This window comes from Cherax quadricarinatus, chromosome 67 (assembly GCF_038502225.1).
Source record: "Cherax quadricarinatus isolate ZL_2023a chromosome 67, ASM3850222v1, whole genome shotgun sequence".
Classification (NCBI taxonomy): domain Eukaryota; kingdom Metazoa; phylum Arthropoda; class Malacostraca; order Decapoda; family Parastacidae; genus Cherax; species Cherax quadricarinatus.
Window position 1 is genome coordinate 19,463,352 of NC_091358.1, and position 19,498 is coordinate 19,482,849.

The window sequence follows — 19,498 nt, forward strand, 5'->3', positions numbered from 1 at the left end:
ATTAATGAAACAAAAATGTGAAATTATTTGGATTAACCTGGGTTAAGAATGAAAAAGTTTTCCCTATGATGTAGGTACTATGTCCCCTTATTAACTTGAATGAACTAAAAAAGTTCGACATGATTCAGCTTGTATGTGTGACGTCACTGACAGAAGGTAAGTGTCCCCTTATTAACTTGAATGAACTAAAAGGATCGACAAGATTCAGCCTGTGTGCGCATGACGTCACTACTATGGTCCCTTATTAACTAAAAGGGTAGACAAGATTCAACCTGTGTGCTGGGTCAACACGTGACGTCACTGACCGCCGAGTAAACACCCTTCATTAGACCTGTAGTAAGCATGCCCCCATAGGAGGAGTTCATTTGAATGCTTACCCCCAGAGGGGGGGAATCCAAAAAACCTTGATCCAAGGAGATGGAGTCTTGGTATTATCGAGAAATTTTGGGGTGGGAGTGAAAGTGAGAGGGGTAATCTAAAAATTTGACCCAAGGAGATGGAGACTTTGATTTCGAGAAATTTTGGGGTGGGGGTGAAAGTGGGAGGGGGATCCGAGGAGATCATAAGAATTTCGAAACCCCCATAGGGGGGAATCCAAAAAAAAACTTGATCCAAGGAGATGGAGAATTTCGAAAACCCCATAGGGGGGATCCAAAAAACTTGTATTATCGAGAAATTTTTGGGGTTGGGGGGTGAAAGTGGGGGGAGGGGAACCTCAAAAATTTGATCCGAGATCATAAGAATTTCGAAACCCCCATAGGGGGGGATCCAAAAACTTGGTAATATTGAGAAATTGTTTGGGGATGGGGGGTGAAAGGAGGGGTCTCCAAAAAACTTGATCCGAGGAATTGGAGAATTTCGAAAAACCCCATAGGGGGGAATCCAAAAACCTTGATCCAAGGAGATCATAAGAAAAAAAAATTCGAGGCGCGGGGGCGATCCGGACGACGCTGCAGAAGGCGCAGCAGAAGGCGCGGGCGGGGGTCGCGAAGGGCGCGGGGCGGGCGCGCGGGCGGGCGCGCGGGCGGGCGCGCGATGGTGGGGTCGCGAGGCGGGGGTCGTGGGGGGGGGGTCTTGGTTGGGGGGGGTAAGGGTGCGGTAGTCTCGAGGGCGAGGTCATGGTCAAAACCGGAAGTAACACCTAGGTGTGAAAAGGTGACCCTCCAGCTGCTGGTCCTAGACCGGATACACCGCCCAGTGGAAGGCCTAAACCGGAAGGAGCCCTCCAGACGCATGCCTTTTCCGGAAGGAGCCCCCCAGCCGCTTTTTTGACTACTTATATATATATACATATATATATATATATACATATATATATATATACATATCTATATATATATATACATATTAGTACAAGAGATTTGAGAGATACATGTTTAGTACATATTGTGACGTGTTTATTACTGATTATATTGCGAAAATTTCATCCAGCTCTTCAGAGTTGGGGCGTGTGCCCAAAATACAGCAGGCATTACCCCTCTGAACAGCAGTGCTAACTCGCTGGAACAGAAAACTAGCTGCTCTGGGATCCCTAGTTACCCTAATGTGTTTTTTGCCTAGCTCTTTAAGGAACTTAGATGCACTCTTTCCCCATGAGCCAAGGGTCTCTGAGCCTATGGGAACAAACATATAATGATGGGTAAGTTCTACATATTTTCTAGACTTTTGGGACTCCCTGAAGCTGGCAGCTGCCCCTCCTTCCTCCCTGGTGTATTGGAGATAGGTATCAGCCAAGGTAGATGCACATGTGTAGTCCCACACCACCTGCTTACCGCCTGTCCAGGCTTGAAGTGTGATACCATCTGGACGCTTCTGGCTGCCTTCAGATCTGAATAGTTGGGGTGGCTCCCTTACTGCTGGGCATCCGGCTGTTGTGAGGCTCCTCTTGATAATGTTATTAACCTTCTCATGTTTATATATATTTTATTTATTTTTTTTTATCACACTGGCCGATTCCCACCAAGGCAGGGTGGCCCGAAAAAGAAAAACTTTCACCATCATTCACTCCATCACTGTCTTGCCAGAAGGGTGCTTTACACTACAGTTTTTAAACTGCAACATTAACACCCCTCCTTCAGAGTGCAGGCACCGTACTTCCCATCTCCAGGACTCAAGTCCGGCCTGCCGGTTTCCCTGAACCCCTTCATAAATGTTACTTTGCTCACACTCCAACAGCACGTAAAGTATTAAAAACCATTCGTCTCCATTCACTCCTATCAAACACGCTCACGCACGCCTGCTGGAAGTCCAAGCCCCTCGCACACAAAACCTCCTTTACCCCCTCCCTCCAACCTTTCCTAGGCCGACCCCTACCCCGCCTTCCTTCCACTACAGACTGATACACTCTTGAAGTCATTCTGTTTCGCTCCATTCTCTCTACATGTTCGAACCACCTCAACAACCCTTCCTCAGCCCTCTGGACAACAGTTTTGGTAATCCCGCACCTCCTCCTAACTTCCAAACTACGAATTCTCTGCATTATATTCACACCACACATTGCCCTCAGACATGACATCTCCACTGCCTCCAGTCTTCTCCTCGCTGCAACATTCATCACCCATGCTTCACACCCATATAAGAGTGTTGGTAAAACTATACTCTCATACATTCCCCTCTTTGCCTCCAAGGACAAAGTTCTTTGTCTCCACAGACTCCTAAGTGCACCACTCACCCTTTTCCCCTCATCAATTCTATGATTCACCTCATCCTTCATAGACCCATCCGCTGACACGTCCACTCCCAAATATCTGAATATATTCACCTCCATACTCTCTCCCTCCAATCTGATATCCAATCTTTCATCACCTAATATTTTTGTTATCCTCATAACCTTACTCTTTCCTGTATTCACTTTTAATTTTCTTCTTTTGCACTCCCTACCAAATTCATCTACCAATCTCTGCAACTTCTCTTCAGAATCTCCCAAGAGCACAGTGTCATCAGCAAAGAGCAACTGTGACAACTCCCACTTTATGTGTGATTCTTTATCTTTTAACTCCACGCCTCATGCCAAGACCCTCGCATTTACTTCTCTTACAACCCCATCTATAAACATATTAAACAACCACGGTGACATCACACATCCTTGTCTAAGGCCTACTTTTACTGGGAAAAAATTTCCCTCTTTCCTATGTTCTCTAACTTGAGCCTCACTATCCTCGTAAAAACTCTTCACTGCTTTCAGTAACCTACCTCCTACACCATACACCTGCAATATATATATATATATATATATATATATATATATATATATATATATATATATATATATATATATATATATATATATATATATGTCGTGCCGAATATGTAAAACTGGTCAATTAGCAAGAACTCATTTAATATTAAGTCCGTTCTGAAATTTTCTCTTATACGTTTAAAGATATATTTTTTCATTAATGTTAATGTAATTTTTTTTAATTTTGCATTAAAAGAATCTTAGAAAACTTACCTAACCTTGTTATAACAAAAGCAATTTATTTTAGCCTATTCCAAATAAATTTATTTTAAATACGTTTACAATAATTTAGTACTAAACAAACACAATCAAATATATTTTTTTCGTTAGGTTCAGAATGATTTTGGCGAAATTATTGCATACACAAATTTTCACTTGTCCTATATGGCAAGATGAGCGTTGCTATTTAAGCCAAGATGGCAAGTTCTGCCTATTCGGCACGACATATATATATATATATATATATATATATATATATATATATATATATATATATATATATATATATATATATATATATATATATATATATATATATATATATATATATATAAATATAGGGGTGTTAATGCTGCAGTTTAAAAACTGTAGTGTAAAGCACCCTTCTGGCAAGACAGTGATGGAGTGAATGATGGTGAAAGTTTTTCTTTTTCGGGCCACCCTGCCTTGGTGGGAATCGGCCAGTGTGATAATAAAAATATATATATGTATGATATATATATATATATATATATATATATATATATATATATATATATATATATATATATATATATATATATATATATATATATATATATATATATATATATATATATATATATATATATATATATATATATATATATATATATATATATATATATAGGGAGGTACCTTTAGAACTGGACTGGGGACCCTCATCCTCAGAGAAGAGAATAAAGGTACTTTTGGGAAAACTCAAGGTTCTCCCCGGACCTGTTAGAATATTTTTTTCTCCTACTACCCCTTATATTCTATATTCTATGTGAACTTTATTTATAGACGGAATACATTTCCCCCCCCAAAAAAAAAAAAAACACCAACTTGAATACAGTGTTACAATAAATCAAAGATTATGAATCTCCTCCAGCTCCTCCGAAGCCGGAAGTGAGCCCAGTATGCAGCAAGCACTTTTCTTCTGGATGGCCACGCTGAGGCTCTGGAACATGAAAGTGGCCACTCTGGTGTTACTGGTGGTGTCGATGAATCTGGAACCCAGTTCTTTAAGGAATCATGTGACGTTTTCTTCCTATGATCCCAACGTCTCCTATCCCACTGTGACAAATTGATATTGTTGGCTTATGTCTTTGTTCTTGCTGATCTTGTATTCTTCCCTGTGATCAGCAGCTCCTCCCTGTCGCTCGACACTCTGATGTTTGATGTCAGCGTCGACACGCAGGTATAGTCCCATTCCAAGAGAGTGCTATTCTTCCAAGTATAGATGGTGATCCCGCAGGGGCTGTTTGCTGAATTGTGAGTATTGTTGTCTGCTAATGATCGGGGCTCTCTCTTGGCAGTTCATCCAGCTATAGCAAGGCTTCTCTTTATGATATCGTTGACTTCATTGTGTCTTGAGTGCCAACCCTTGGTTTTTGAGCACTTAAGGCCATGTAGGCCATATTGGTCGGCTTGCACATCGCCGCAAATACATGTATATTCCGTGTGAATTGGGGCAGCGAGGTGGAGAGTCACTGCAATTCGGAGGTTGTTAGGGTCGAGGCATGTTCCCTTTGCCGAAATGGGAACAGTTTAGGGAAGGTTCCCAGAGTGACGTGTGCTCGCAGCTTGGAGACTGACAGTCTCATGTTACAGCCCTAAGCGTGTTAACGAGCCCCTTTTCGGTGATGAGTTTAGCCCAACTTGACTGTAGGATTGTTCTGCACTATGTTTTGGTGCAGGAGCATTAAGAGTCTCCCATTCGGTAATGGTACTTGCGTAGCCATGGTCCTGTATTCCTGCTAAGTCATTGAAGTTGTCCAGAAGACTTTGTTTTATTAACTCGTTTGATACTATGAAGAGGATTGGAAAGCTGGTAGGGCAATCTGGGAGGATTTGCGTACTTCCAGCCCCTCTCCCTCCGAGCCGGGGAGGGGTTTTAGTTTTAGAGGGGGACTACTGGAAGTGAGGCTTTCAACCACTGTCCATCTTCTAGGGAAAGACTCAATACACTCTCTATCATATTCCTCAAGTTTCGAACTGCTGAAGGCTGGGGAGCATCTCTGGAAGTAGGTAAGTTTTGGGTTTGGTTATGCACCTGGTGAGTAGGTAGAAAACATCATGTGAATCAGTGTTTTTCATCCTGCCTGCCTTCCATCGTCCTGAGGTCTGAGATTTTCTTTACTAAGATCAGATCAATGGCATTGGTCCCAAGAGGAGTACCAAGGAGAGCGCTGTTGGCTGGATCAATGGCTGGTACTCCTGGTAAAACAGCACTAATATTCTGAATGATCTGTCGATTGTTAGAAACTATTTCGCATTTGGTGGGGTTTAGAGATAGGCCCAGGCTCTCTCCCAAGTCTTTAATTTTTCTGATGTTCTCTAGGAGAGATCCTGTAGTGCCAGCTACGGTACCATCATCCAAGAATCAGATATTCAGCTCACACTGTGGCTAGCCGGGGGATCGAACCCGCGTCGTGAATTTTGACTGGCCAGTCAAAATTCACGACGCTCTGAACCACTGGACCATACAATCCTACAAACAAGCCTAGTTAGCTACGCTCACGTTTCTAGCATTCAAACACCTGCAGCAGTATTTTCTTCACTTGTAGACTCCTTTTGACAACTGGAAAAGCAGGTGAAGTACCATATAGACTGGTCACTGAAAGGAAAATATTTAAAAAAGTGTTATTGTCAAATTTAATCAATTTTAGGGTTTTCTGAGTACGCCAAATCTATCTTTGCGAGAAGATATATCAACCACCGAATATACCGTAAGAGTATCGAACCATTTAGAGACTTCTATCACTAACATTACATTATTTTAATTATGTTCATGGAAAAGCACTTGATACATATTGGTCACACAGCACCTAGGAAACTAGAGCAAATCAGAACTGATACAAAAAAATAAGCTCCTATTTCTAGAACTAATACTGCTTCAGCGGCATCATGGCGTCCACTTGATGGGTGACGACATTAAAAAGTATTTTAAATTTAAAAAAAATATGAGTTAGGGCCTATTAAATATAATTTAAATATTTTTAGAAAATTTCTAAGACATCAAACAAAAAGACAGAGCAAAATCTGGCAAATAAATCACCAAACATTTTTGCCTAAATTTCACTCCATAAATTTCTTTAACATTCCGTTCCCAAGATATTAACGAAACATTTAATTTGACGTCATGCAATAACCACTGGAGACAATGGAAGAAGTGGAGAAGTTGAGGTGATCAGTCCCTTAAACTTAAAATAAGATGTTTTATGCCGTAGTCGTGTTGTCAGTAGTGTCACTGATAACTTGTGTAGTATATATAGATAATGTCAGCTATGTTATAGATATGCTCAGTAGCTAAATGTGACGTCACGTGTCCCTCTCGTGTGAGCAGCTGGCCGCAGGCATCTCTCTCAGCTCCACGCTAGGCACAGCAGAAGCCGGAGGTTGGCCAGGACATTTCCCCTCAAGACTCTCCAATTATACAGCCCTTGTGGCTTAGCGCTTCTTTTTTATTATAATAATAATAATAATAATAATCTCCAATTATACGCCTCCTTAGAACATCCTACGTGTATATTCTTTCGCTTCTATCTCCTTGGAACACCGACGACATTGTTATGTCTAAAACAAATACATGATGTAGATACCTACATAATGGAGACAAAGGGTGGGACCCACTAGTGTCAGTAGGTCATGACCAACATTACAGGTGGGTGGGACCCGCAAGTATTAGTAGGTCATAAGCAACAGGTGGGTGAGACCCACTAGTGTCAGTAGGTCATGACGAACATCATTACAGGTGGATGAGACACACTAGTGTTAGTAGGTCATAAGCAACATTATAGGTGGGTGGGACCCACCCACCTGTAATGTTGACCCACTAGTGCCAGTAGGCCATGACCAACATTACAGGTGGGTGGGACCCACTAGTGCCAGTGGATCATGACCAATATTAGAGAAGGGTGGGACCCACTAGTGCCAGTAGGTCATGACCAAAATTACAGGTGGGTGAGACCCACTAGTGCCAGTGGGTCATGACGAACATTACAGAGGGGTGGGACCCACTAGTGCCAGTAGGTCATGACCAACATAACAGGTGGGTGGGACCCACTAGTGCCAGTAAGTCATGACGAACACCATTACAGGTGGGTGGCACCCACTAGTGCCATTAGTTCATGACCAACATTACAGGTGGGTGGGACCCACTAGTGCCAGTGGGTCATGACGAACATTACAGAGGGGTGGGACCCACTAGTGCCAGTAGGTCATGACCAACATTACAGGTGGGTGGGACCCACTAGTGCCAGTGGGTCATGACGAACATTACAGAGGGGTGGGACCCACTAGTGCCAGTAGGTCATGACCAACATTACAGGTGGGTGGGACCCACTAGTGCCAGTAAGTCACGACGAACACCATTACATGTGGGTGGCACTCACTAGTGCCAGTAGGTCATAACCAACATTACAGGTGGGTGGAACCCGCTAGTGCCAGTAGGTCATGACTAACATTACAGGTGGATGGGACCCACTAGTGCCAGTAGGTCATGAGAAACATTGCAGGTGGGTGGCACCCACTAGTGCAAGTAGGTCATGACCAACATTACAGGTGGGTGAGACCCACTAGTGCCAGTAGGTCATGACCAACATTACAGGTGGGTGGGGAAACACTAGTGCCAGTAGGTCATGACCAACATTACAGGTGGGTGAGACCCACTAGTGCTAGTAGGTCATGACCAACATTACAGGTGGGTGGGGAAACACTAGTGCCAGTAGGTCATGACCAACATTACAGGTGGGTGAGACCCACTAGTGCTAGTAGGTCATGACCAACATTACAGGTGGGTGGGGAAACACTAGTGCCAGTAGGTCATGACCAACATTACAGGTGGGTGGGGAAACACTAGTGCCAGTAGGTCATGACCAACATTACAGGTGGGTAAGACCCACTACTGCCAGTAGGTCATGACCAAGAGATGAACCAGTGGTTAGAAATAAAATCGTATAATATATCCCCAGTAACAAAATATAATTTAGGTCCATTGTAAGATATAAATCATCGTATTATTGATATCCAATACTAACAAGTTAACTAACAAGATACATTTACATCACCTGGTTAACATCACTGATGATATGTTTTGTAAACAGTAATTTTTTTCAGTCCATTACTTAGACTGTAAACTGGAGATAGTCGAAATAGTTCTTAAGAGTTTATAATATCTGCATTAAGATGGCGACATATATACTAGAACCAGAGAAAAGGTGCAGATGTGGTCCCGTGAGGTGAAACACACTAGTGGATGTAGGTCATGTCCTAGAGTTAGAGCAAGTGTTAGAGAAATGAGTTGTAGAAAATATTTTGTTATAGAGATGTCTTCCACAGCTCTACTATTAATCTCTAGCTGAACTCTGTTCATGACTTGCCTTAGCTAGAGGAATAATGTCCACCTGTAACGATGACTTTCAATTCTGAATCTCCCCTCTGGCTCATATATGTCTCCATTCTCAAACATCTGCTATCCTTGAAAACTCTCAGTTTCTCACACATATTTTATATCATTAGCTGTTTCATAAATGATCAAAAATTCTTTCATCACTGTCTTTTGCCGTTAACAGGGATTAAAGAATATCCATATTTATTCACTAATCTCAAAACCTATTTCTCTAAAGTCAGAATATGAAATGTACCATCATTCTCACCTGCCAAAAGCTTCACTTTCTTGTAGAGTTTGTGGTAGTTCACATCCAACAGTCTCAGGCAGGAAGACAGTAAGACAACTACAGACTAGTGCCAACACACCAAATATAAGCAGTGGTAATGGCTGGTATATATCAACCTGTGGAAGACGTAAAATATAAGTAGTGGTAATGGCTGGTATATATCAACCTGTGGAAGACGTAAAGTATAAGCAGTGGTAATGACTGGTATATATCAACCTGTGGAAGACGTAAAATATAAGCAGTGGTAATGGCTGGTATATATCAACCTGTGGAAGACGTAAAATATAAGTAGTGGTAATGGCTGGTATATATCAACCTGTGGAAGACGTAAAGTATAAGCAGTGGTAATGGCTGGTATATATCAACCTGTGGAAGACGTAAAGTATAAGCAGTGGTAATGGCTGGTATATATCAACCTGTGGAAGACGTAAAATATAAGTAGTGGTAATGGCTGGTATATATCAGCCTGTGGAAGACGTAAAATATAAGCAGTGGTAATGACTGGTATATATCAACCTGTGGAAGACGTAAAATATAAGCAGTGGTAATGGCTGGTATATATCAACCTGTGGAAGACGTAAAATATAAGCAGTGGTAATGACTGGTATATATCAACCTGTGGAAGACGTAAAATATAAGCAGTGGTAATGACTGGTATATATCAACCTGTGGAAGACGTAAAATATAAGCAGTGGTAATGGCTGGTATTTATCAACCTGTGGAAGACGTAAAATATAAGCAGTGGTAATGACTGGTATATATCAACCTGTGGAAGACGTAAAATATAAGCAGTGGTAATGACTGGTATATATCAACCTGTGGAAGACGTAAAATATAAGCAGTGGTAATGGCTGGTATATACCAACCTGTGGAAGACGTAAAGTATAAGCAGTGGTAATGGCTGGTATATATCAACCTGTGGAAGACGTAAAATATAAGCAGTGGTAATGGCTGGTATATATCAACCTGTGGAAGACGTAAAATATAAGCAGTGGTAATGACTGGTATATATCAACCTGTGGAAGACGTAAAATATAAGCAGTGGTAATGACTGGTATATATCAACCTGTGGAAGACGTAAAATATAAGCAGTGGTAATGGCTGGTATATATCAACCTGTGGAAGACGTAAAATATAAGCAGTGGTAATGACTGGTATATATCAACCTGTGGAAGACGTAAAATATAAGCAGTGGTAATGACTGGTATATATCAACCTGTGGAAGACGTAAAATATAAGCAGTGGTAATGGCTGGTATATATCAACCTGTGGAAGACGTAAAGTATAAGCAGTGGTAATGGCTGGTATATATCAACCTGTGGAAGACGTAAAATGTAAGCAGTGGTAATGACTGGTATATATCAACCTGTGGAAGACGTAAAATATAAGCAGTGGTAATGGCTGGTATATATCAACCTGTGGAAGACGTAAAATATATGCAGTGGTAATGACTGGTATATATCAACCTGTGGAAGACGTAAAATATAAGCAGTGGTAATGGCTGGTATATATCAACCTGTGGAAGACGTAAAATATAAGCAGTGGTAATGACTGGTACATATCAACCTGTGGAAGACGTAAAATATAAGCAGTGGTAATGACTGGTATATATCAACCTGTGAAAGACGTAAAATATAAGCAGTGGTAATGGCTGGTATATATCAACCTGTGGAAGACGTAAAATATAAGCAGTGGTAATGGCTGGTATATATCAACCTGTGGAAGACGTAAAATATAAGCAGTGGTAATGACTGGTATATATCAACCTGTGGAAGACGTAAAATATAAGCAGTGGTAATGACTGGTATATATCAACCTGTGGAAGACGTAAAATATAAGTAGTGGTAATGGCTGGTATATACCAACCTGTGGAAGACGTAAAATATAAGTAGTGGTAATGACTGGTATATATCAACCTGTGGAAGACGTAAAATATAAGTAGTGGTAATGGCTGGTATATACCAACCTGTGGAAGACGTAAAATATAAGTAGTGGTAATGGCTGGTATATATCAACCTGTGGAAGACGTAAAATATAAGCAGTGGTAATGGCTGGTATATATCAACCTGTGGAAGACGTAAAATATAAGCAGTGGTAATGACTGGTATATATCAACCTATGGAAGACGTAAAATATAAGCAGTGGTAATGGCTGGTATATATCAACCTGTGGAAGACGTAAAATATAAGCAGTGGTAATGGCTGGTATATATCAACCTGTGGAAGACGTAAAATATAAGCAGTGGTAATGACTGGTATATATCAACCTGTGGAAGTCGTAAAATATAAGCAGTGGTAATGACTGGTATATATCAACCTGTGGAAGACGTAAAATATAAGTAGTGGTAATGGCTGGTATATATCAACCTGTGGAAGACGTAAAATATAAGTATATATAGTGACGTAATGGCTGGTATATATCAACCTGTGACGTAAAATATAAGCAGTGGTAAACTGGACGTAAAATATATAAGCAGTGGTAATGGCTGGTATATATCAACCTGTGGAAAGACGTAATGGCTGGTAATATATAAGCAGTGGTAATGGCTGGTATATATCAACCTGTGGAAGACGTAAAATATAAGTAGTAGTAATGGCTGGTATATATCAACCTGTGGAAGACGTAAAATATAAGTAGTAGTAATGGCTGGTATATATCAACCTGAGGAAGACGTAAAATATAAGCAGTGGTAATGGCTGGTATATACCAACCTGTGGAAGACGTAAAATATAAGCAGTGGTAATGACTGGTATATATCAACCTGTGGAAGACGTAAAATATAAGCAGTGGTAATGACTGGTATATATCAACCTGTAGAAGACGTAAAATATAAGCAGTGGTAATGACTGGTATATATCAACCTGTGGAAGACGTAAAATATAAGCAGTGGTAATGGCTGGTATATATCAACCTGTGGAAGACGTAAAATATAAGCAGTGGTAATGGCTGGTATATACCAACCTGTGGAAGACGTAAAATATAAGCAGTGGTAATGGCTGGTATATACCAACCTGTGGAAGACGTAAAATATAAGCAGTGGTAATGACTGGTATATATCAACCTGTGGAAGACGTAAAATATAAGCAGTGGTAATGACTGGTATATATCAACCTGTGGAAGACGTAAAATATAAGCAGTGGTAATGGCTGGTATATATCAACCTGTGGAAGACGTAAAATATAAGCAGTGGTAATGGCTGGTATATATCAACCTGTGGAAGACGTAAAATATAAGCAGTGGTAATGACTGGTATATATCAACCTGTGGAAGACGTAAAATATAAGCAGTGGTAATGGCTGGTATATATCAACCTGTGGAAGACGTAAAATATAAGCAGTGGTAATGGCTGGTATATATCAACCTGTGGAAGACGTAAAATATAAGCAGTGGTAATGACTGGTATATATCAACCTGTGGAAGACGTAAAATATAAGCAGTGGTAATGACTGGTATATATCAACCTGTGGAAGACGTAAAATATAAGCAGTGGTAATGGCTGGTATATATCAACCTGTGGAAGACGTAAAATATAAGCAGTGGTAATGACTGGTATATATCAACCTGTGGAAGACGTAAAATATAAGCAGTGGTAATGACTGGTATATATCAACCTGTGGAAGACGTAAAATATAAGCAGTGGTAATGGCTGGTATATATCAACCTGTGGAAGACGTAAAATATAAGCAGTGGTAATGGCTGGTATATATCAACCTGTGGAAGACGTAAAATATAAGCAGTGGTAATGGCTGGTATATATCAACCTGTGGAAGACGTAAAATATAAGCAGTGGTAATGGCTGGTATATATCAACCTGTGGAAGACGTAAAATATAAGCAGTGGTAATGACTGGTATATATCAACCTGTGGAAGACGTAAACACACATTATTACTCTTTATGATATTTTCGGTCATTGCAAACATCAGTGAAATAAAATTAAATCATAAGCACGATAAAATTTGTGCAGTATAATAGTTAAGAATGCAGAACTTCCAGAATGGTCAAATATATATATATATATATATATATATTTGGACAGATGGGAAGCAGGTGGTGTGGGACTATACATGTGCATCTACCATGGCTGATACCTATCTCCAATACACCAGGGAGGAAGGAGGGGCAGCTGCCAGCTTCAGGGAGTCCCCAAAAAAGTCTAGAAAATATGGAGAACTTGCCCATCATTATATGTTTGTTCCCATAGGCTCAGAGACCCTTGGCTCATGGGGAAAGAGTGCATCTAAATTCCTTAAGGAGCTGGGAAAAAGACTCATCAGGGTAACTAGGGATCCCAGGGCAGCTAGTTTTCTGTTCCAGCGGCTCAGTGCGGCTGTTCAAAGGGGTAATGCCTGCTGTATTTTGGGCACACGCCCCAGCTCTTAGGAGCTGGATGAGATTTTCGCCTTATAATCGGTGATACACACGTAACAACATGTACCGTATATGCCACCTTTATATCTATAATGTATCTCTTAAATCTTCTGTACCATATTATGTAATAAAATATTCCTATTAGTAAAAAAAAAATATATTAAAAGATGGGGTGGTAGGGGAAGTGGAATATTCAAATGGCTTCAGGAAGAAATCCAAATATTTTTCCTTGAAGCCTTTTTATCCACTTCTCCGAGGCTATGGGTCCCACAATTTACACCAGAGGTGGACCCCATTATATATATATAAAAAAAAAATAATAATAATATTATATATATATATATATATATATATATATATATATATATATATATATTATATATATATATATATATATATATATATATATATATATATTATAACTGGACATACTAAAAGCCCTTACTGATGTATACAGTGATCATCACATTACCAGTCGTTTTCCTGTTTAAAAAACCCATACCCCCGGCCGGGATTGAACCCGCGGTCATAGAGTCTCAAAACTCCAGCCCGTCGCGTTAGCCACTAGACCAGCTAGCCACAATAAGATTCATCCAACTAGGTATATTTCTACACCATAGGAAAGTTAGCACAGGCACCTCTGTGACCACAAATGCAAGTTTTTACAGACGAATCTCCAGCTAGCGTCATGTTTTCCTGTTTATTTTATTTTTATCTTTACAAGTCAAACTTAAAGGGATAGACCTATTTAACCCACTAACAAATTGTTAACATTCCTGGTGCCCAAATTTTAGCTTTCTGTTCCTTGTACTTGTCAGTGCAGTTTGGAACGTTGTGAGCAGGTCAGGGGTTCTACAGTCACGGTAAGCTTTACCAGTCCTCCTAGCTGTATGTGTTAAATTGTGGATAATTACAGAACTTTAATTGGTTTTTGTTGCCATTGATGGTGGAAGGTCTATGTTTTCCTCTTCTTCTCGCTTGATCTGTGAGTATACTCTCAATAGTGGCAACTAAATCATTGAATTTTTGTGTGCTTGTGGGCTCGTAATTTTTATACCATTCAGCCAAGCAGTTAATGAAGTTATCTCTGTGTTCTGGGTTAAGAATGACTTTTCTCATTCTGTATCCAGCTCCTTGATTGCTGGAGATATGATCAACATTGACAGTTGTGAGTCTAGGGAAGTGATCAGATAGACGCTGAGGTCAGCGGTCACGAAAGGTCATCCTGTCCTAGCTGTCTGGGGGATCAATGGAGCGTTATAGAGCACCGTGGCTTGTTGTAGTGGAAAATAGGATGCTATAAATTCGCCTAGATGGATCTGGGAGTGAGTGTGAGAAGGGTGGAGTCAGTGTGGAAGAAAAGGTTACCAGCAGTGAGTTGAAGAGTGGCAACCGCTTTAAGTGGAATGCGGTCTCTGCTTATGGTAGAAGTATCAAAACGAGGAAGCTTAATAGAAAAGATCTGAAGGTAGGAAATCGATTCTTTCTTCTCCAGGATGAGTGTACTTCAGTGGTTAGTGAGGTTAAAGATACCACTAACTCCCCTGCTATTCAAAGTAAGAACATTCTGGTTGCAGGTGACTCACAGGTAAGATATATGGACCATACTTTCTGTAACAGAGATAGGAACGTTAGACAGAGAGTTTGCCTTACAGGAGCTGGTGTTGATGACACAGTCAACAAGTTGGATAATATTTTGTCAGGTAATGGGAACAAGCCCATCATCTGTCTTAATGCTGGCAGAAATGATGTCGTGAAGGGCAGGAGACAAGAGCTGCTGGATAAGTACAAGTTAGCCATAGATGTAATTAGGTCTAAGGGAGGGGTCCCAATCATATGTAGCATCTTCCCTAGAAGAGGAGTGGGCTGGCTAGACAGGTAATGCAAGGAATTTGCAATCCCCTTCATTGATAACTGGGACAAATTCTATGGCAAAAATAATATATATGCAAGGGATGGGGTACATCTCTCAGGGGCAGAGTGGTTGCATTAGTTAACTCAACTGAGGGGGCCATTGCTGACTTTCTAGGACCCCAGTGGAAATAAGTCACTTTGTCTGACTTTTTTTTTGGGGTTATACTAGGTTCTCTTCACATATGCTGCTATGTATGATAATCTATGTAACTGTATTTGTGTATACCTGAATAAACTTACTTGAACTGATTGATTATAGAGGTATGGTGTGTGTTGGAAAGAAGCTGCAGTACAAAGATTGAAAACAGAAGATATTACCAGGATATCTCAGGGATATGTTTATTAGAAAATATTCAGAATAAAGTTGCTAGTAAAGGCAAAGCATATGATCAAGAAACAATGAAAGATAGTAGAGGGCAACGAGTGACTAGCTCCCTTAAGGTTTACTATACTAATAGTAGGAGTCTAAGAAATAAGATAGATAACCTAAGATTACTTACATGTGCAGGTTATATAGATATTATTGCTCTAACGGAGACCTGGTTCACTCTGAAAGTTGAGAAATGACTTCTGTATGCAACATACAGGGCTATAAACTATTCCATACTGATATGGTCAACAGGAAGGGTGGTGGAGTGGCGATGTATGTCAGAGATAATTTAAAAAGTTATGTTAGACAAGATATAAGATTAGAAGCATCGGACACAGAATCTGTTTGGCTACAGTTTCTCGAGGGTCGTGAAAAATTAATTTTTGGTGTGATTTATAGGTCCCTAAATCTTGATAGGGAGTACAGTAAGCTGCTATGGGACGAAATTCACAAGGCGTGTCTAGATATGATTAGAACAATATGACATGAAATCTTGAGTCTAGTGACTTTCTTGACACGATTCAAAATTGCTTTTTAAAACAGTTTGTGACAGAACCAACTAGAGGAAACAATCTGCTTGACTTGGTTCATGCCAGCACGGAATCACTAATTAATAATCTTGAAGTTAATGATGAGCTTGGGTAAATCGATCACCATTATAGGTATATCATGCAATTACCCTATTAACTGCAATCAAGTCTCTGTCCCAGACTTCCGCTTGGCCGATTTCATCAGACTGTGAAATTACCTGGGTGGGCTAAATTGGAACGACTTGACCATGGGTCAGGTAGGTGGTGTTGGTTGCCAATATGACGTTTTCCAGAGCAAATGATCCCAAATGGATAAACATTAGATGAAATCATCTCATTAGTTAAAAGAGAGGCATATATAGGTGTATCAAAAGATAGGATAGGAAGTTATGAAATCAATATATTCAATTAGAGAGAGAAATAAAAAAGTGAATAAGAAGAGCTAAAGAGATTATGAGGCTTATGTGGCAAGGGATTCGAAGACTAATCCAAAATGTTTCTGTCAGGTATATAGAAGTAAGATTAGGGACACGACTGGCCACTCAAAAGTAACTCAGGTGAAATAACTGACAGTGATAAGGAAATGTGTGATATTTTTAACATCTATTTCCTCTCAGATTTTACGCAGGAAGATACTAGCCTCGCATGGGCCGGTAGGCCTGATCTAGTTTTCCATCTTTCTTATGTCCTAAGATCATGAACTATGGTAGTCATGCATCGTATGTACATTAAATCCAAGGCTCAGATTTAGTATGCCACCATAAATGTGAGTAGGCTCAGTAGTGCCCACAATTCGAACACTGTTATGCTCATTTTGAAATTTCACTAATTTAGATCCATTGGTGTTTGTTATAAACTCAGCAATATTCTTATATCTGGCACTGAAGTCTCCAAAAATGAGCGTAGGTTCACTATTGATGTGATCTGGTAGAGCATCAGGTCGAAGTTAGTTTTCTGGAACATAAAGATTAAAAATGTTTATGGAAAAGTTACTGCGTATATTTTGACTCTACGATACTGCATACTTACTCGGCTTGATGCCTCTACCAGATGACATCAGTAGTGAACCTATCTCATTCTTGGAGACGTTAATGCCAGGCATAAGAATACTGGTGGGTATATAACAGACACCAATGGAATTAAACTAGTAAAATTTCTAAATGAGCACAATATCGATCGAATTGTGGGGACTATTGACCCGACTTACATGGATTCCAATATTTTCTAACATTTTACTACAAGTTTGTGGGTACGAAAAACGAAAATTAATAGGCTTCATAGGGTTATGTATATCCAAGATAAACTAAGTGAAAGTAGAAAAAAAAGGTACGTTATTCCACGAGCCTTTAAAGTTTACGTAATAAATAATACGATAATAACTTACTAGAGAAGCGATGAATGGTGCGAGAATACCACCAAGACGAGAACACATGGAACAAGCACCAACTCCCACACTGCGGTACTCAGTTGGGAAGATCTCAGCAGAGTAGATGTAGATGATCACAAATGCTGCTGAGATTCCAAACTTACCCAACAAGCTCAGAACAACCACCAACAAGTAATTGCCTTTTATAAGAAATGGGCAGAACATAAAAGGGGATTACACAATGTTTTATTACATGTAAACTACATAATTAGAATTATATCGTAAGTTAAGTAAAGCTATTGTTGTCAATGTAATGTAAGTTATATTTGTATTAATCAGACACAGATTAATTAATTATATTGTTTTAAATTCATTATAGACAGAAATATTAATTTCTGGTAAAGAATAAATTGACAATTGTAATCTCCATGGGTTTCCTTAGGTAACTTGCAATAATTTATGGGCGACATTGCTGAACATAACTCAATGAGTTCTTTACATAAAATTTCTGGAGTTTATCTGAAGAGAGTTCCGGGGGTCAACGCCCCCGCGGCCCGGTCTGTGACCAGGCCTCCTTAGGTCAGTGTCCCAGGATGCGACCCACACCAGTCCACTAACACCCAGGTACCCATTTTACTGATGGGGAACATAGACAACAGGTGGAAAGAAACACGTCCAATGTTTCTACTCTGGCTGGGAATCGAACCCAGGCCCTCACCGTGTGAAGCGAGAGCGTTAACCACCAGGCCACCAGAGCCTTATTACTAAGACAATTAAAAGTAAGTGATAATAATAATGTCTTTAATAACACTTCCCTGCCAGAGGGAATTGTTATTAATGAAATTATCATCTGAAATTGTTTATACTGAACAACAGTAAATATTATTTGGGAATTTTACAGATATCTGAAAATTAATATTTCACACGCACACGCACACACACACACACACACACACACACACACACACACACACACACACACACACACACACACACACACACACACACACACACACTGAAGAAGCAGTGCCAGGAGCTGTGAATCGATGCTTGCAGCCACAACTAGGTGAGTACACAGACATTCACACACTGGCGGGAGGGAGTTACAGCGTCACGGTGCTCTCTGAATTTTAGTGTTTTCTGGCATACCCAAGGTTGTTGCTGGGACCATTGTAAGTGTCAGGGTCAGTCAACAACCTGAGAAGTAAGATACAGAGTAACCTAAGACAGGAAAAGAGGTGAGGGAAACAATTTATGTAAGACAATTTGAATGTGAAATTAGTGCCAGAAGAGGGAGGCAGAAGGCCTAGTGGCGGGTGTAGGCGGTGTGGCCACAAACCAAAATAAATACAGATTCATACAAGATAATGTGTAATAATGTGCAGTTAAGGATAGATGAGTTAGTGAATAACAAAATATATAAAGTGAGAGGAAATAAAAGGAAATTATATTATAAAATACAGAGAACAAAGCGGGAATATCCAGCATTATCAGTATTTCTGGTGTTTCTTGAAACACTTATATCCATAATAAAGGATTAAAGTGTGCACACCTGGTCAGTGAAGTTTATATCATGGTAGTGGGAGATGATAGTGTATTAGATAAAAGCAAACAAGCAAGCTTGTGTATAGAGGGAAGTGTAGTATGACATCTTAAAATGTGATGTCATAAATGTCTGAACTATTCAAGGTGAACATGAGGTCCACTCTTACTGGTTCATCCTCTCCTCTCTCTCTAGTAGTATTCCAAACATGTTGATTCATGAGATTTTTCAGTACCACCTGCATCATCTTAGCCCTCCATGTCTCTGG

At 40.0% G+C, this 19,498-nt stretch overlaps 1 protein-coding gene across 1 annotated transcript in view; it reads right to left on the bottom strand.

Annotated features, from left to right (window-relative positions):
- Nucleotides 1-4,086: 4,086 nt before the first annotated feature.
- Nucleotides 4,087-19,498, bottom strand: part of LOC128699675 (organic cation transporter protein) — a 159,965-nt gene continuing 144,553 nt past the window's right edge. The window contains exons 9-11 of the mRNA XM_070099430.1: nucleotides 17,706-17,887; nucleotides 9,118-9,254; nucleotides 4,087-6,077 (exon numbers count right to left, since the gene is read on the bottom strand). Coding sequence (XP_069955531.1) covers nucleotides 5,993-6,077; nucleotides 9,118-9,254; nucleotides 17,706-17,887 — 404 coding nt within the window. The 3' untranslated portion in view covers nucleotides 4,087-5,992. The remainder of the gene's footprint in view (nucleotides 6,078-9,117; nucleotides 9,255-17,705; nucleotides 17,888-19,498) is intronic.